This window comes from Scylla paramamosain, chromosome 32 (genome assembly GCF_035594125.1).
Source record: "Scylla paramamosain isolate STU-SP2022 chromosome 32, ASM3559412v1, whole genome shotgun sequence".
NCBI classification, from domain to species: Eukaryota; Metazoa; Arthropoda; class Malacostraca; order Decapoda; family Portunidae; genus Scylla; species Scylla paramamosain.
This window is the reverse complement of record NC_087182.1, coordinates 1,846,768-1,861,945: the sequence shown is the minus strand read 5'-3', so window position 1 is coordinate 1,861,945 and position 15,178 is coordinate 1,846,768. Positions and strand designations below refer to the sequence as shown.

Genomic DNA, 15,178 nt, shown 5'->3' with positions numbered 1-15,178 from the left:
AGTTCACAGCATCCCCTGAACAGTGCTTTAAACCTCACTGGAAGTAATTATCGTTTCGGCAGGTGTCTACTGCCTCCTCCTCTGTCCTAGAAATAGTAAGAGCACGATTATTCCCTGATAACAATACTCTAAGACTGGAATGTACATCTTTAATGCGTTTCGAAATCTACTGAAATGTTTCACCATCATCTATGTCAGGCACTGCGCAACAGCACGAAACACTGCTAAACTCTACGTATCTATTTCATTATCCATTCATCTGCCAACGCACTTACTCTATCCTTCCGTTCCACTAAGTATAAGAAACAATAACATTAAGAATACTAGTTTTATGAAAAGAATTAGTACGCAGTGTGATATGCCAGTATGCTAGGTCGCAGTCTTGCTCTGCTTCGCGCTTCATCAGAATGTCGTGCACTCACCTGAAAAAGTTCATTGATTCAGAGAAATGGCTTGAATTCTTTGCCCTAAAAATGTGTGATATTCGAGAGGAAAAGTGATGGCTGCGTAACACTCGTACTCGTGACAGTTATAATGTGACTAGCAGAGTGTAGCAAGTTCAGCGTGACGGGAATGTTTCCTCTGGCCACATAATTAGAATAAAATCAAGAAAACTATAGATATTTGGTAGTACAGACTAAAGAACCAGATTAATTAACGTAGTCTTGTGAAAATAGCTTTGGGAAAAGAAAGCGTTTCAGAAAAATGGCCTGGGTTAGTTTTAGAATATCGTAATAGCAATGACTTAAATTCTTTGCCCCAAAAAATGCATGACATTCGAGAGGAAAAGTGGTGGCCGCGTCACATTGTGCTCCTGACAGTTATAATGTGACCGGCAGCGAGTAAGAAGTGCAGCGTGACGGAAATGCTTGGTCTGACCGCACAATAAGCATAAAATCAAGAAAATTATAGACGCTCGGTAGCACAGACTAAAACCACACTACGATCATATTCTAAAACTAATCCAGATTAGTATTCTGAAACACTTTGTTCTCTCAAGTCTATTTTCACAAGAACACGTTAATTTATTCATGTTCTAATATTTTTTTTTTTTGTCCATAACTAATACATAAACCCCGCTGACCTTGATGTATTGGCGAATGTCATTAGAATCATAGAAACGCGCCTGAAATTTCTCTCTATTTTCACAAGATCAAGTTAATTATTCAAGTTCTAATGTGTTTTTATCCATTAATGATATATAACACCCGCTGAGCTATTATTGGAGTCGAGCTGAAAACCCCCAGTAACTTCCACTAGAGCTGTTGAAAGTAGCGAGATATAAACGCCGAGATGTTTCAGAATACAGCCTCCGGTGCTATCGAAACCGGAACGCTGACTCAACCTTACACGGAAATAAGCGATAGCAGGCGTACGTTTCATCTGGACGTCGAAAAACACCGCGGTACTTCTTTATCAACACGCCAGGAAGTGCGCCTGAGGCATTTCGGGGAGGAATGCAAAAGTATGTCAAGTGAGCAGATGTTACATTGACACTACACTTAACTGATCAAATTCCTGAATAATCTCGGTAAATACGTTTTTTTTTTCTTTTGAGATTTATTTCACGCGTGCATGGAGTAAATGACACATGAAGGAGTAGAACTTTCCGATTTATCCCGCCTTCCCTTTCCCAGACGTGGAGAAAATAGCAGAAATGAGTGACAAGGTGTGACAATACGTGACTTACTTCTCATGAGACTCCCTGACAGCTTTCTCAGAGGCAGTGGACGTGCTCTCCTCCACTGCAGTCACCACGATTTCATTGATACCTCATGGGTCCTGGAGAAAAACTACAGGATGAGAATAGAAATAGAAAAAAAAAAAAAAAAACAGGACTTTCTAAACAAATAACAGGACTAACATAAAACAGGATTTCCTAAACAAATATGTGACAAATGGAGGATGAGGATGGGAGAACTGACAAAAAACTTTCTAAACAAGTAAGGAGTGAGAAATGGAAGATGAGAATGGGAGAGATAACAAAATACAGGACTTTCTAAGTGACAAATGGAGAAGCTAACATAAAACAGGGATAATCTAACCAATTATAAATGACAAATTGAGGATGAGATGGGGCAAAAATAAAACATGTAACTTTTTAAACAGGCAAGGAGTGACGAATAGAGGATGAGGATGGGAGAACCAACATAAAACACGACTTTCTAAAATAAATAAGAGACGAATGAAAGTCCAGAACTCGTAAAGTATGGAAGGCGAGACAAAACACCTGTTCAAGGATGAAACCTGGTTGGATCTCATGGTTGTGTCAAACTTGAGGTATAGAAGTTAAAAAATAAATAAATAAATAAATAATGTAAAAAGATATTAAGTAATGAGAGGGTATTAGTGCAGGTATAACTCCTAACAATTGCATACACAAATGAGATGGATGAGGAATGCAAGTCAAAGGTTAAGGGACTCAAAGCTCTAAGCAGCTGAAAATAGCAATGAGAAATGCTTGAGGTGAGTGAAGAATGGAGAGTGAAAGTAATGAAAAAAGTGTGTAATGGAGTTTGTATGTCGAGTAAAGGTGAGAGAATGAAATGTGGAGCAGGTGAGGGAGCCAAACTCATGGGGACAGACCACAAGTAATGACAAGAGCTGAGATGAAAGAGTAAATAAGTTTGTTGGTAGGCTCAGTGAGCACAAAAGAACAACCTCAAGTGAACTGGGAATATTGTGCTGTGGTATGTAAGATGAAGGGGAGAGGAGAATGACACAGATGAACATGCTATGAGGGAATGCAGACAGGAACAAGTAGTCTTTTGTCACCACAACCACACTGGGAGGGATCTAAGGACAAGCATCAGGTATGTATAAATAAAGAAATGGAAATAAAACCAATGCAACACAAGGAGGGAGTATAAGGAAAGGAACAAGTAGTCTTCTGTCACAACCACCACATTGAGAGAGATCCAAGGACAAGCATCAGATGTGTATAAAAAAAGAGCAAGAAATAAAATTAATACAGTAATACAGAACACCAATACTTCCATCAACCAGAATTACAAGCATAAAGGGTAAAAAAAATATCATCACTTCATTACATGAAAATAAATTGAACTTTTATTGTATTTAAAGATACATTTCTTATATAAAACTTCCATTTCACACAACAATGAAACTTCCATCTCTGATATTCTGTGGCTTCAAGAAAGTACTTTGAAAGCTTTACCAATTTGAAATAAAAGAAACACTATCTATCAACTGACAAGAGTGGACTGGCAGCACAGGCAGCACCACCATTGCCACGAAGGACACTGCCTCAGGTGTACAAAACAGAACCACTTGCATCTCCAAGCACTTCTGGTTTAAGCCCTGTGTACACAGACACAATAATTGTCACAATGGATAATACGATTGGCAGAATTTTGAGTTTCAAGTAATTTTTTAGTAACTACAAGAGCATGATGATGAAGACAGTGTTGTGACACACGTGTAATACCTATTAAAACTCAAAATTCTGCTAACTGCAAAGTCTGTTGTGATGATTATCATGACTGTACACGGGTCTTTAGGACAGCAATTACACTTTATGATCATAAGTAAAACAACTATATGCCTGATCACTGGTACTTGTAGACTATGCCTATTTTGCCTCCAGGTCTTAAATGCCTTGATGCATGAGTGACAGTTAAACAACACATCTAGCAATTTCTGCATTAAACACCAACAACAAGGTCTGTCTACTCCTCCAGCACCATAACAAACCCATTCCTACACCTCCCCTGATCTGCTAATAAGACATCAAACTGGTTCCCTAACTTCTGCATACTGAAGCAGTAAGGAAGACAACCCTGTTGAACACACTGTGTTCAGGCAGGAAAAATACTGCCATCACATATCTTGCACATCTTAAGAGACAACAAACAGAGAGAAGGGAAAGAACTCCACACCCAAGTAACTTAATTTAAATATCCCACACTACATGCGTGATAACTCAGTCAGGCAGCCTTTAACCATCCTCACCATTCTTTTTCTCAGCATCTCAAGGACATAATCCCACCTGTTACTCAGTCATCATGTTTGTGTCAATTCTTTGCAGTCTTTTAATGAGAATTTCGCCATAAGCCTTTTGTAAGTACACCCAACTTACTACTCAACACACCTTAACACTAATCCCTTCATGGCAGGAGGTTGTCACGTCTTGTGAGTGGCAAAGACTGCCTTGCCACTCTTCATCTGCTTTATCTTCATCTCCCGAAGCTGTGAACCTGAAAAATGGATAAACACAAGCTAGTGACACCAAGAAAAGATAAACACAACTTGATGACACCTTACAAAATAAATTTTCTCATATTCAAAGGAAAACTTCTAATTATTAGGGATTTTTTCACCCACATCAACATTCCTTCCAACAAATGCATGAGACGTTCTTCATTTAGTTTACAAGATACTAGCTTCACTGAGAATACACAAGTCTGCCTCCCTATTATTAAACTTTCTTCCAACATATGACTCATAAAGAAAACATTTTCAAACCAGGTAAACTAAAATAAAGAAGTATATTTATTGAAGTAACATTAGCATCTTCATCTGAGGATTAGGTTAAAGTTATGTTTAGATTCACTCAGTTCACTAATTTCACTGCTGATCCATTGACTGAGTACGTCACAATTTGAAAAAGGTATCATACTTAGCCCCTGCCCCTCCCCAGAAAAAAAATAAATAAATAAAATAAAATAAATAAATGAATAAATAAATAAATAAATAAATAAAAAAGGAGGCTAAGATTACCTCCATAACACCCAAAATAAAAGATACATTATTACTCATTTCACTAAGCTAAGTCATAACATATCTCAACTTACTGGGCACTCTCTTTGTGTTCCTTCTGTACAGAGCATTCATTCGGAAGTCTGCCGCTCTTTGTGTGATGTCAGTGTACTTCTTCACCTCCTGGTTTAGGGTTCGGACTTTCACGCCTGTGTCTATGGTTATGAAGCCTTCTGCAGGAAAGAGAGCTGTTAAAGAAATCCACCAATACCTTTGTCATTATCATCTGTCTTCTGCAAACTGAAAGATGTAAGTAAAATTAGATGGAAGTAAAATTACATGTTCTAACACCTGCAGTGAGTGTAAATGTTTTCAAGTCTATCTATCTACAAACTATGCTGGCCCAGACAAGGCACCACACATACACACAATCACATCTAGTAAGCAGTTAATAATGTGGTGCTCACCCTCATCTACATTCTCCACTGAGCCATTGTTATCTTCTCCATCAGAATCATTGAATTTTCTTATCTTATTTTTCTTCTTGGTGGGAAGCATCTGCTTTTGCTTGAATGTTTTGGTCTTTTGCTCAGTAGCGGCTGCCTCCAGAAGGCTCTGTGGGAGGCGCCGCTCTTCCAGACGCTTGCGCTGAAAAGTTATGAATGTGGTGAGAGAAGAATACTCATAGGTAGGTAAGGATGGATAGGAATAGACTTTTTGTTAAGCATCACAGACAAACAGCTGAGTTAGGGAACAGAAAATAAAGAAAGTTGTGCTTGCAATCTCTTGTTACAGAGATCTCAGCTTGGTATACAGAGAGATAGTGTTTGTATAGGAGTAAATCAAGTTTCAAGTAACAGTTCAGGTGTAACAATTAGTGGGAAGCCAGATATGTGGTTACAATGGTTTGTCAGTACAGCAAAACATGAAAGATTGACAAAAGCAAAGGAAACAAGTCTGTTAAGCTGGGATAAAATTTGACATATCACAAACAAGTGGTATGTAGCAGCGAATCATTTTATCTGTGAAACTCCACTTTTAGCAGGGCGAACAAAAAATACATAGCATTATCCACACTAAATACTAGCAAAACTTGAATGAAAGTAACAAAATTCATGCAAAAGTAAGTTCACAAATAAGGAATAATAAAAATTTCAATGCGTCATACCTTCTCTTCTTGCTGTAACTTGTTCTTCTCATGCTGTTGCTTTCGTTTCTCCTTGATCTCTTGCCTGCGTCTGCTCACTGCACTTTTCACCAAATCTTTCCTCAGCTGAGCGTCTTCCTTCTCTGCAGAGATGGTGGCTTCCTCTGGTGCTGCGTCTGAGTCCAAGTCCTCAGCGTTCTCCTCCTGGGCCACCTCATTGCTATCCCTGCTGACTGGGTCCAGGGTGGGAGGGTCTTCAAAATCTTCATCTTCATCAAATGTGATGTGTCTGTTGCTTCCTGTTTTCTGAATTAAAACAATGTGATAATTTAGTATCAATGCAATACCATACATTTGAGAAACATTTTGCTTAATTTTAATCATGCAAAAGAAAATTTGAGTTTTGTATACATTATCAAAGCATAAGAACATGTAACATGGTCTTCCTACTATTGCTTAGTTATATTGATAGTACCATGCCATACCAAAGCAAACTATGCTATTTTGAATGCATTGTCTGCTTAAGGAGCTGAGTTTTTTTCTTATCAACTTTTAAAGAAATAATTCTGCGAATCTGTTTCACAAGTAAAGCAATTGGCTAAGTCACATAGCTGCTTTAGATAAACCAAGCCACATGTAGTGTCTTTTGTGAGTAGGCTGGAGGCAAACCAGTGCTACAGAGATGGTGTTTCTGTGCATCACATTCCAGACTGCTCTTAATTCAAGTTCTCACTCACAATTTTCATATTTCTTTTGCTTAGGAATAACTCGGAGCTTCTCAAGCATTTCCTGAGTTTCTCAGGAAATTCAAACAAAATTCAAACAAAGTGTTCTCTCCTAACTTTACTTTAGGATATCATTACTGCTGAGGGAGAAAGAACTGGATTAAAAAAAACTTACCCATTTCCACACTTATACTTATCAGAGAAAAGGGTTGCCATTGGTTAAATAAATTAAACTGCCCCTCACTGGTAGAAACAAAGCAGTTACATACACAAAATGCTCCTGCTGGGGTCTGTCTCACATTAATTCAAAACACGATGAAATCTGCCAGAAAAAAATATTTTCATTCCCAAACTTGAAATGGACTACAAATTTAATATTTAACGAAATAACCTTAGCATTTCTATCCATGGGCTAAGTCAGGTTAGGTTTGGATGAATTCAGTTATTAAATTCATTGCTAATCCCTTCATTGTGTACATCATGATTTAAAAGAAAAAAACATTTTTGCCCAGAAATAAAGTCACTGTCTTGAAAATAGTAGACTAAGATTACTGGCACTCGTGGAAGCCAGCCAGCCTGGGGCCCCAATTCTCCACGAGTGCCAGGTTATTATGGTCTGGTTCTGGGAGGATGAGACAGCCAGATGGTATAACCTGTCGCTGGAGCCTCGGCCCTCTGGAGTCCCTGGCATGGTTACCAACCAAATAACTTGTCTTTGAATCACCCTCTGGAAAATCCACACTACGTCCCTAATACTTGAATGCTATTGCTGGCTCACTGCACTGACACCTCATAAATGATGCCCTACAAAATTCACGACCCAGTATACAGTCCAGTTTTTACCATTACCTCCCCAGCCAGGCCTCCACGTAACTCACACTACCTCCCCAGCCAGGCCTCCACGTAACTCACACTACCTCCACAACTAAACTAACCCGCCTTTCCTCGTCCCTAACATCTAAATATCATCGCTGGCTTGCTACACAGACACCCTGTTAATAATACACCACAATATTTACAGCCCACTATAAGACAGTGCATAACAGCCATACCTTTCCCCTACTGATACCTCTCACAGTCTCACAGAACCTTCGCTAACCTCCTTTTCTTCATGTAACATCAATACAGAATTTAACTTATTGTTGTAGTGTCTTATTTACACTTACCAAGGGCATCGTGTGTCAGGGTTAACCCACGTGAAGCCTGAGTAGAGGTTTGTTTTGTTTTCGTCTTGCTGGTGTAGCTGCGTAAGGTGACTGTCGCAGTGCGCACTGTTTGGTAGGCTGCCGTTCTATTTCTCTTCACAACCTCATATTTGCACACCACAGTCACTATCGAACATGGTCCCTGGGCCTGCTTTATATAAATAGATAAAAGGGAAATTTGTTTACCACTGGCCTGTTGCTGCTCCTCGTCGCCGCCGATCAGCTGACCAACCTAACCTTATCAGATTATAATATATATATATATATATATATATATATATATATATATATATATATATATATATATATATATATATATATATATATATATATACACACACACACACACACACACTGTATTTACAAGGCCTATCACGCACACACACTCGCAATTGACATCTACATGACAGGATCAATATATCCCCTCAGACGATCGCTTGTACATTCAAGGAGCCAAAACCTCACTGTGGCATGGCGCTGACGTGGTGATGGCCTCTCCCTCTCCCTCTATAGATTAATATAGTATGTGATGCTTCTGACACCTCGTTTAGACCCTCACCTGACCCCTCTCTCTCTCTACGACAATAAGTAATTAACTCTCATCTGCCATAATTATCGTTTAAGTACACTTCTATATAATGTGATATACTACATTCTTTTGCAACCTTTGGGTTTTCCTGCGAAACTCGTAAACCTGAGAAGCAACTCCCTATAGGATGGTCCTTAACTCAGTGTGAAAACACACACGCACACACACACACGTATACGTGGATAGGTGAATGGGTAGTTGGATGATGTTTGGATGATTTGGTGTGTGGATGCGTGAGTGGATGGGTAGGTGGATGGCTGAGTGGGTAGTTGTTTATTTGTGTTTGTTTGTGAATTGGTGTGTAGATGCATATTTGGATGGGTAAATAGTTGGGTGAGCCGGTGGACCGCTTAGTGGTTTGGTGAGTAGAGGGTGTGGGCGAGGTGTGGATGGTGTGTTTGGTGTAGGTGAGTGGAGGGTGGATGGGTGGGATGAGCAGTCTTCTTAAGTAGTAAATCAGATGTGACTTTGTAAGATTAGCGCAGGAGTGGCAGCTACAGTAAGTTGCGAGGGTAAAGATCTTGATGTGTCTACCTGGGTTAATGAAAGATGATAATAGTGAGTTTAAGAAATCTCATACCATTTAATTCATATTCCTTCTCTTTCTCTATGTCTCTGGCACCAGCTCTGCAATATTGCTATGTATATGTTACACTATGCTAGTTATTACACACACACACACACACACACACACATACACGCGCGCGCGCTTTCATTTCGTTCATCGAAGTTCTTAATGTTAAAATTGGCATAATATTGATTAACAATTACAAGATATTATGTTATTTTCACATAGAAAAGAAAGGTCACAGATCACTAAACAACAGCAACACATTTTATCCTATATTACAATAATTGAATGTTGTTTCACGACGAGAAACAGCGAACGAGCTTTTTATAGCAGCCTTGATCTTTGTGGCTGGTACTGGGAGGAACTTTATTATGGCTACCGTAGGGCGCTGTCTCCATGATGGTTCAGGACTTTGAGCAGCAGCTACAAAACCCTCCCGAGCCTGGGACTGGCCTGATGACAGACGCCAAGGCTCAGGAGAAAGACGCCTCATCGGTCTGGGCGAAGACGACCCTCGTGGTGCTTGGGCGTCGTTCGGCCTCCTCGCGGTCGTCATAGATGGTCTCCGCCCGCGTCTCCATCACCGAGTCCTCGCGGTCCTTTTGTGACCTGAACCAGTAGTGGTCCTTCGGGAAGTTGGACAGCTTCACTCTCCGCATTGAGTTGAAGTCCACACACTCCTCCAGGTCGACAGACGCCCTCTCTCCCTCCAGTGAGGACAGCCGCAGCAGAGGATTGGTCCTGGACACAGTGCTTGACGGAAGGCCGTCAGACGCGTCAAAGCCTTCTGGTTCTCTTCTTTCGAATGTCATAGAACCAAAATGAGTAAACCTCCTGGACGGAAGCCGCTCCACCATTTCTTCCGGAGACTCCATGCCGCCGGAGACGGTGGGTGTCCTGGACCGCCCGCTACCGCCCCGGCTACTGAGGGTGCCGGGGGTTCGCCTGTACACAGCTCGTTCACCATTCCTCGTCTCCCCGTGTCATTGGCTCCGCAGTGTGCCTGACGTGAGCCTCTTGCGTCGCCGAGAGCAGACGATGTAGGCAATGATGACACCGAGGAGGACGAGCACCACGCCCACCAGCACCCACACCGCCGACTGGTAGGAGGCTCCATCCGCCCCTGGCTGGATGACTGGAACGAGACAGCCGCCAAGCGCTCGTGGGGAGCACGAGTGGCGCAACATTGATAGCCTCTGCGACATTTAACATCAAGAGATCATGATTGTGGCGTTAATCTTTGAGCTTTTCTCTAATTGTGTCCAAACGTAACTATTATTGCAACTGTCTTCGTTTAAGTTTACATTCATCTTTATGTCCGTCCCTAGAAACCCTAAAGAGGAAGCAGGTGATGACTCACATTGCTGCTCTGTGGTGGGGTTCACTGTCGTTGGTCTGTGGGTGGAGGTGGTGGTGCTTCCAGGATTACTTTGGTCAAGGATGTACAGCTCAGGCAGCAGCTGGTTCCAGAAGGCTACCTTGTGCTGCTGGTAATCCTCGTGGATCTGGCCGGACTCGAGCGACGCGTATGTTGGGGACGCGAGGGTGAAGCGACCCCAGCGAGGCGAGTACTGGGACAAGAAGGGTAGCCTGTGGGAATGAGACACTTGGAGTTGGTAACTTCTTACACTATATAACAGATTCACTGCAATAAGTATTTAACAGTGCTTACAAACACAAGGTGGAAGTGAATCACTGCTCTCTTAACTTAAAGAACAAAACTAGGGACCGTATTCTGAAACACTTCACTACATTCAAAAGCCCGGTCACTCACCCGCTACTGGCGAAGTTGTACACCATGCTCTTCAATCTTTGGCTTAGCTGCTCCTCGTTGTAGGTGAGCGGTAGGCTGAAGAACTTCCTGTAGGCTGTTGGGGAGAAAAGGTAGGCCAGCTCGGCCCCGTGAAGCGCCCCTGAAATGTTGGTGTAAGAACGATAGATGTCCCTGCTGACGAAGGTGTTGACAAAGAGGTGTGTGTTGAGGCCTCTCCGCGACGCCTCCTCTGCCATCTTTATCACTGGAGCCTTGAACATCCCATCCGTGAAAAGCTGCAGGAGAGACACAATAAACTGCCAACAAAATGCAATCAGATTTGTAAGGTACACCTAGAAAACAATATTTTTCACTAAAACAACGAAATAATCTTCAAGAGTAAGGAAAGATGACGAACTGGTAATGAAATACACAGATTCATGAGTTACACCCAGAAAAGAAGGATAATTCTAACAATAACAGCTGAAGAACAAAAAAAGACAACAAACTGCCAACAAAATTCATGAGTTACACACAAAAAAACAAAGATACTTGAACAAAAACAACAAAAGAACCCTCAAAAACAAGACATTGGAAAGAAGCACTCAGTATAAACAAGAATATTTCCAACCAAAACAACAAAAGAAACCTCGAGAGCAATAAAGAAGTAGTATTCGCCAGCAGCATCAAGATAATTGCCTCTCCTCCGTTAGGTTCAGTACCTCTATAATCTCGAGGACCAGTGTGTAAGTCTCCCCAAGCCTCGCCTTGTCAGGGTAAGCGTACTCCATCATCCTCTTGACCACCTCTGCATCCTCCCCATATCCGTGGAGCGAGGTCACCATTGGCACCAGGATCTCGTGAGCGTAGCGCCTCAGGTCATCGAAGGTCATGTAGTTAATCTCTCTCTTAATGTCTGGCAAAGAAAAGGAAGAAATTAAGTCTTAAAATCTGGGTGGCTTCTAGCATATTAAATTAGTCCAGTTGAACTAAAAATCGTAAGAAGCTAGATACTTTTAGGCCGAGAATTGTACAACACTAAGCACACAGGTCATAGGTTTTAGGACAGCATGCGTGGAGCTTGGTAGAATTATGTAATCTTAGCCTGAGTAAGAGTATAACACAGTCACCGCATTCCGAGGGTTAAGGGGCATTGAAAAGTAATTTGGTTCAGTTGACGGTGAAGATTATAGCGATAGTATTGTGGAAAATATCCACGCAGAAATTTCTAGCAGTAAAGTCTTTGGGAAGTCTAAATGACCATCTAAAAAAATACCAATTTCTCGATAACATCTAAATGACATTAGCGTTTCCATATGATTACTGTGTTAGCTTAGGTTATGTTAGGTTAGTTGAGATTTAGATAAATTAAGTCCATTTGTTTCACTTCTGACTTTTCTTTATGCAGAAATTTTTTCAAAATCAGTAGGTTAAGTTTATTTCTGAATTCCCCGTTTTCTTCACTCACAGAGCATAACCGAGCCTTCGTTTTCCGAGAGGCCCAGCAGCAAGGGAATCCTCCTGTTGGCACTCTCACGGATGGCACTCAGGGGCTCCAAGGGCACCACCTGCTCCTCCGGACGCAGAAAGGTGTCCACAACAGGAGCGAAGAGGTAATATGGGTTACCCTCCTGCAGAAAGGATGAAATTTACGAGAAAAATGAGAGGTGAGTTGGAGGAAAGTCTGCATCTATATAGTGACAATCTCAAACAAAGCACAAGACACTCATACACACGTCATTCATCCTCTTAGCCTATCGATCATTAGTGGAAATGGATAGTCTCGTGGGCCATCGCACTACATCCCAGTTTAGGCATAGCACAGCTGGCCACAGGGACTCTTCGTGCAGGCAGCATGTGAACCCACACACACTAATATAACATTCACCAAACCTACTTATTTAATCATATCCACTCGTCCAATCAACAACTAAACCATTCAATCACCACCCAATCAATTTACCCATCCATCCATCTAGCTACTGACTCTCATTGATCCGTCCATTCACCCATCCATCCACCCATCCACTCACCCACTTACCATCTATCCATCCACTAACACACCCAATCATCCATCCACCCTCCTATCCACACAACGAGTCACCCTCTCATCTACCTACCCACCCACTAACCCGCCCATCCACCCATCTATCCACACGCCCTATCTACAACCCATTCATCCATACATACAATTCATTCACCCATACATCGATCCATTCATCCACTCACTCACCCTTTCATCCACAGATCCATATACATCCATCCATCCATCCATTTATCAACATGAATGCATCTACCCATCCACACATCCCTTCGATTTACTCACTCATTTGTCATATCCATACACACACACACACACACACACACACACACACACACACACACACACTAAATAATAATAATGATAATAATAATGCTACTATAAGTGTTAATACTACTACTACACTCCCTCACACACTTCCAGTCCTCATTTCTATCTCCTCCTCAGCCTGGAAGATTAGGAAATGCCCGGAAAACCCTGGAAATCAAGGGATTTATTGACGAAGTGACACGGGGAGGGAGGACTGAAGGTCTCGATCTGGTCTTGATGACGTTGTGTTTTCACGGGTGGCGCTCTGAACAGGGCTACAACCATGAATTTATTTAAGCCTCATTTGAGGCATTTCGGGGGTTGTTTATCTATTTTCTTGGTTAATTCTGGCTTTCATTCACGTCTGAGTCTGAAAACAACCAGGAGTTTAAGAAGATATTAATGAACAGACAGAGAGGAAGGCAGGGAAAATGACCGTTAAGTTACGTAATTCATTTTGAAAATCGCGGAGAGAAAGAAGACGCCCAGACTGGAATGCACTACACATTCTGACTTATCACATACTTTAACTAATACTCAAATTATAAAAAGATTATCGAACTTAATAATAATACCGAAATTCCAAAAAACAATCTAACTTTTACGAACGGCGCCATAAAATCATTGTAATATCGAGAACAAAAATACAGCCAGACTAGATTCTATTACATATTCTGGATACAATTTTTTTTTTCCTTTCCACACATATAAAGAAAACATAAATTTCTCGGTGTATAAAGAAAATAATTTTTCAAATCTAACAACAGTTATTTTAAAATTGAAAATACGAATTGTTAACTAGGTTTTATTGGATATTGTTACTTGCTATATTTTTATCATATTTTTTGTGTCTTAAATTAAATACTAAAACAACCCTAGGAGTGTTAATATGAAAAAGTGAAAATATATAAAATGACGAATCGGTTATTTTTTTTATTTATTATTATTATTATTATTATTATTATTATTATTATTTTTTTATTTTATTTTTTTTTTTAAGTAAAACCACAGCTAAACTAGATTTTATTAAAGATTATGAATTTTCATGTTTTGCGAATAACAAATTGAACATTAAGACAATGTCAACTCCGTTAATAAAAAAGAAAATTATAATAATATGGCGCCGAAACGTTTTTTTCCTCCCTTCCTCCTTACCTCGTCCACCTCTTCCCTCTCCCTCATACACCTCCTGTCCCCTCCACCTTCTCCTCTCATTATGTAAGAAAATGATGGAAGGCAGATAAAACTAATAACAGAAAACGAGATACAGTGACAAAAACAGACCCACCTCGACCAGTCTCTCCACCGCCTTCACAATTTGGTCCACGTCCTTCCTCTCGAGACATCCCAGCAAGTAAGAGGAGCCGGACACGTAGCCACAGCCCAGGTGTTCCGAGAGTCTCCTGGAGGCTACACGCGGCTGCCTGCTGAGTGCCCAGGGTGCGAGGTGGGTCCCCGACATCAGGATCATTTGCTGGAAGGGCCCTGCGTTGGGAGGAAGAAGAAGAGGAAGAGAAAGATTAACTGATTGGTAATTCTGATGCCACAACAACGAAGTCATGTGAAGGAGGAGGAGGAAGAGGAGGAGGATGAATGATGCATTGACGAGGATAAAAGTCTTAGAAATCAATTACTACTTTTTAGAAACGTTGCTAATTAATGCTAAAATCAGGTCATTAAATACTCTAAAACTTCCAAAACTTATATTCCAAGGATTCTAATCACTGGAAACACTCACAAACTGTAAATAAACACAGCAGATGACTCGTTACCTCAGAGGTTTAGAGGAAGTTAAAAAAAAAGATTATCCATCCAATACCACGAATACTGCCTATATTCGTTAGTCTCCCCTGCAGCGGCCAGTGAATTCGGCCACAGAAAACGAAAACTAACAAGAGATACGTAGAAAGCAAGAGGCGAAGATTAAAACCTGCCTCTGAAATACAGAAAACGCAAGACGAAGTTAATTAGAGACAAGTGAAGTGAGTTGTAAATAGAGAGTGAATGCAGAACAAAAACTGGAGGTTACAATATCTGAGCTTGACAGAGAAAACAAGGAACTCCAGACACAAGATGGTGTTAACTAGCCAGAGAAACAAGCGAAGTGAATGTAAACAAA

At 40.9% G+C, this 15,178-nt stretch overlaps 2 protein-coding genes across 7 annotated transcripts in view; both read right to left on the bottom strand.

Annotated features, from left to right (window-relative positions):
• Positions 1–3,042: 3,042 nt before the first annotated feature.
• Positions 3,043–8,218, bottom strand: LOC135089011 (nucleolar protein 7-like). Of its 2 annotated transcripts, XM_063984135.1 has the most exons (6): positions 8,200–8,218; positions 7,758–7,947; positions 5,888–6,172; positions 5,187–5,367; positions 4,815–4,949; positions 3,043–4,217 (listed from the first exon to the last, which is right to left on the bottom strand). In XM_063984135.1, exons 2-6 carry the CDS (start codon positions 7,764–7,766, stop codon positions 4,144–4,146), a joined length of 684 nt encoding a protein of 227 aa, XP_063840205.1. In that variant the 5' UTR covers positions 7,767–7,947; positions 8,200–8,218; the 3' UTR covers positions 3,043–4,143. The 2 variants fall into 2 exon arrangements, with proteins under 2 accessions (XP_063840205.1, XP_063840204.1); XM_063984134.1 differs by lacking the exon at positions 8,200–8,218 and having other exon boundaries at positions 4,815–4,952.
• A 960-nt stretch (positions 8,219–9,178) lies between these two features.
• Positions 9,179–15,178, bottom strand: part of LOC135089008 (para-nitrobenzyl esterase-like) — a 54,640-nt gene continuing 48,640 nt past the window's right edge. For 4 of the 5 annotated variants that reach the window (XM_063984127.1, XM_063984130.1, XM_063984129.1 and 1 more), the window contains 6 exons: positions 14,348–14,544; positions 12,178–12,340; positions 11,432–11,625; positions 10,731–11,005; positions 10,317–10,546; positions 9,179–10,115 (listed from right to left, as the gene is read on the bottom strand). In XM_063984127.1, the coding sequence (XP_063840197.1) occupies positions 9,940–10,115; positions 10,317–10,546; positions 10,731–11,005; positions 11,432–11,625; positions 12,178–12,340; positions 14,348–14,544 (1,235 nt within the window). In that variant the 3' untranslated portion in view covers positions 9,179–9,939. The remainder of the gene's footprint in view (positions 10,116–10,316; positions 10,547–10,730; positions 11,006–11,431; positions 11,626–12,177; positions 12,341–14,347; positions 14,545–15,178) is intronic. The other variant, XM_063984131.1, reaches the window with a different exon arrangement.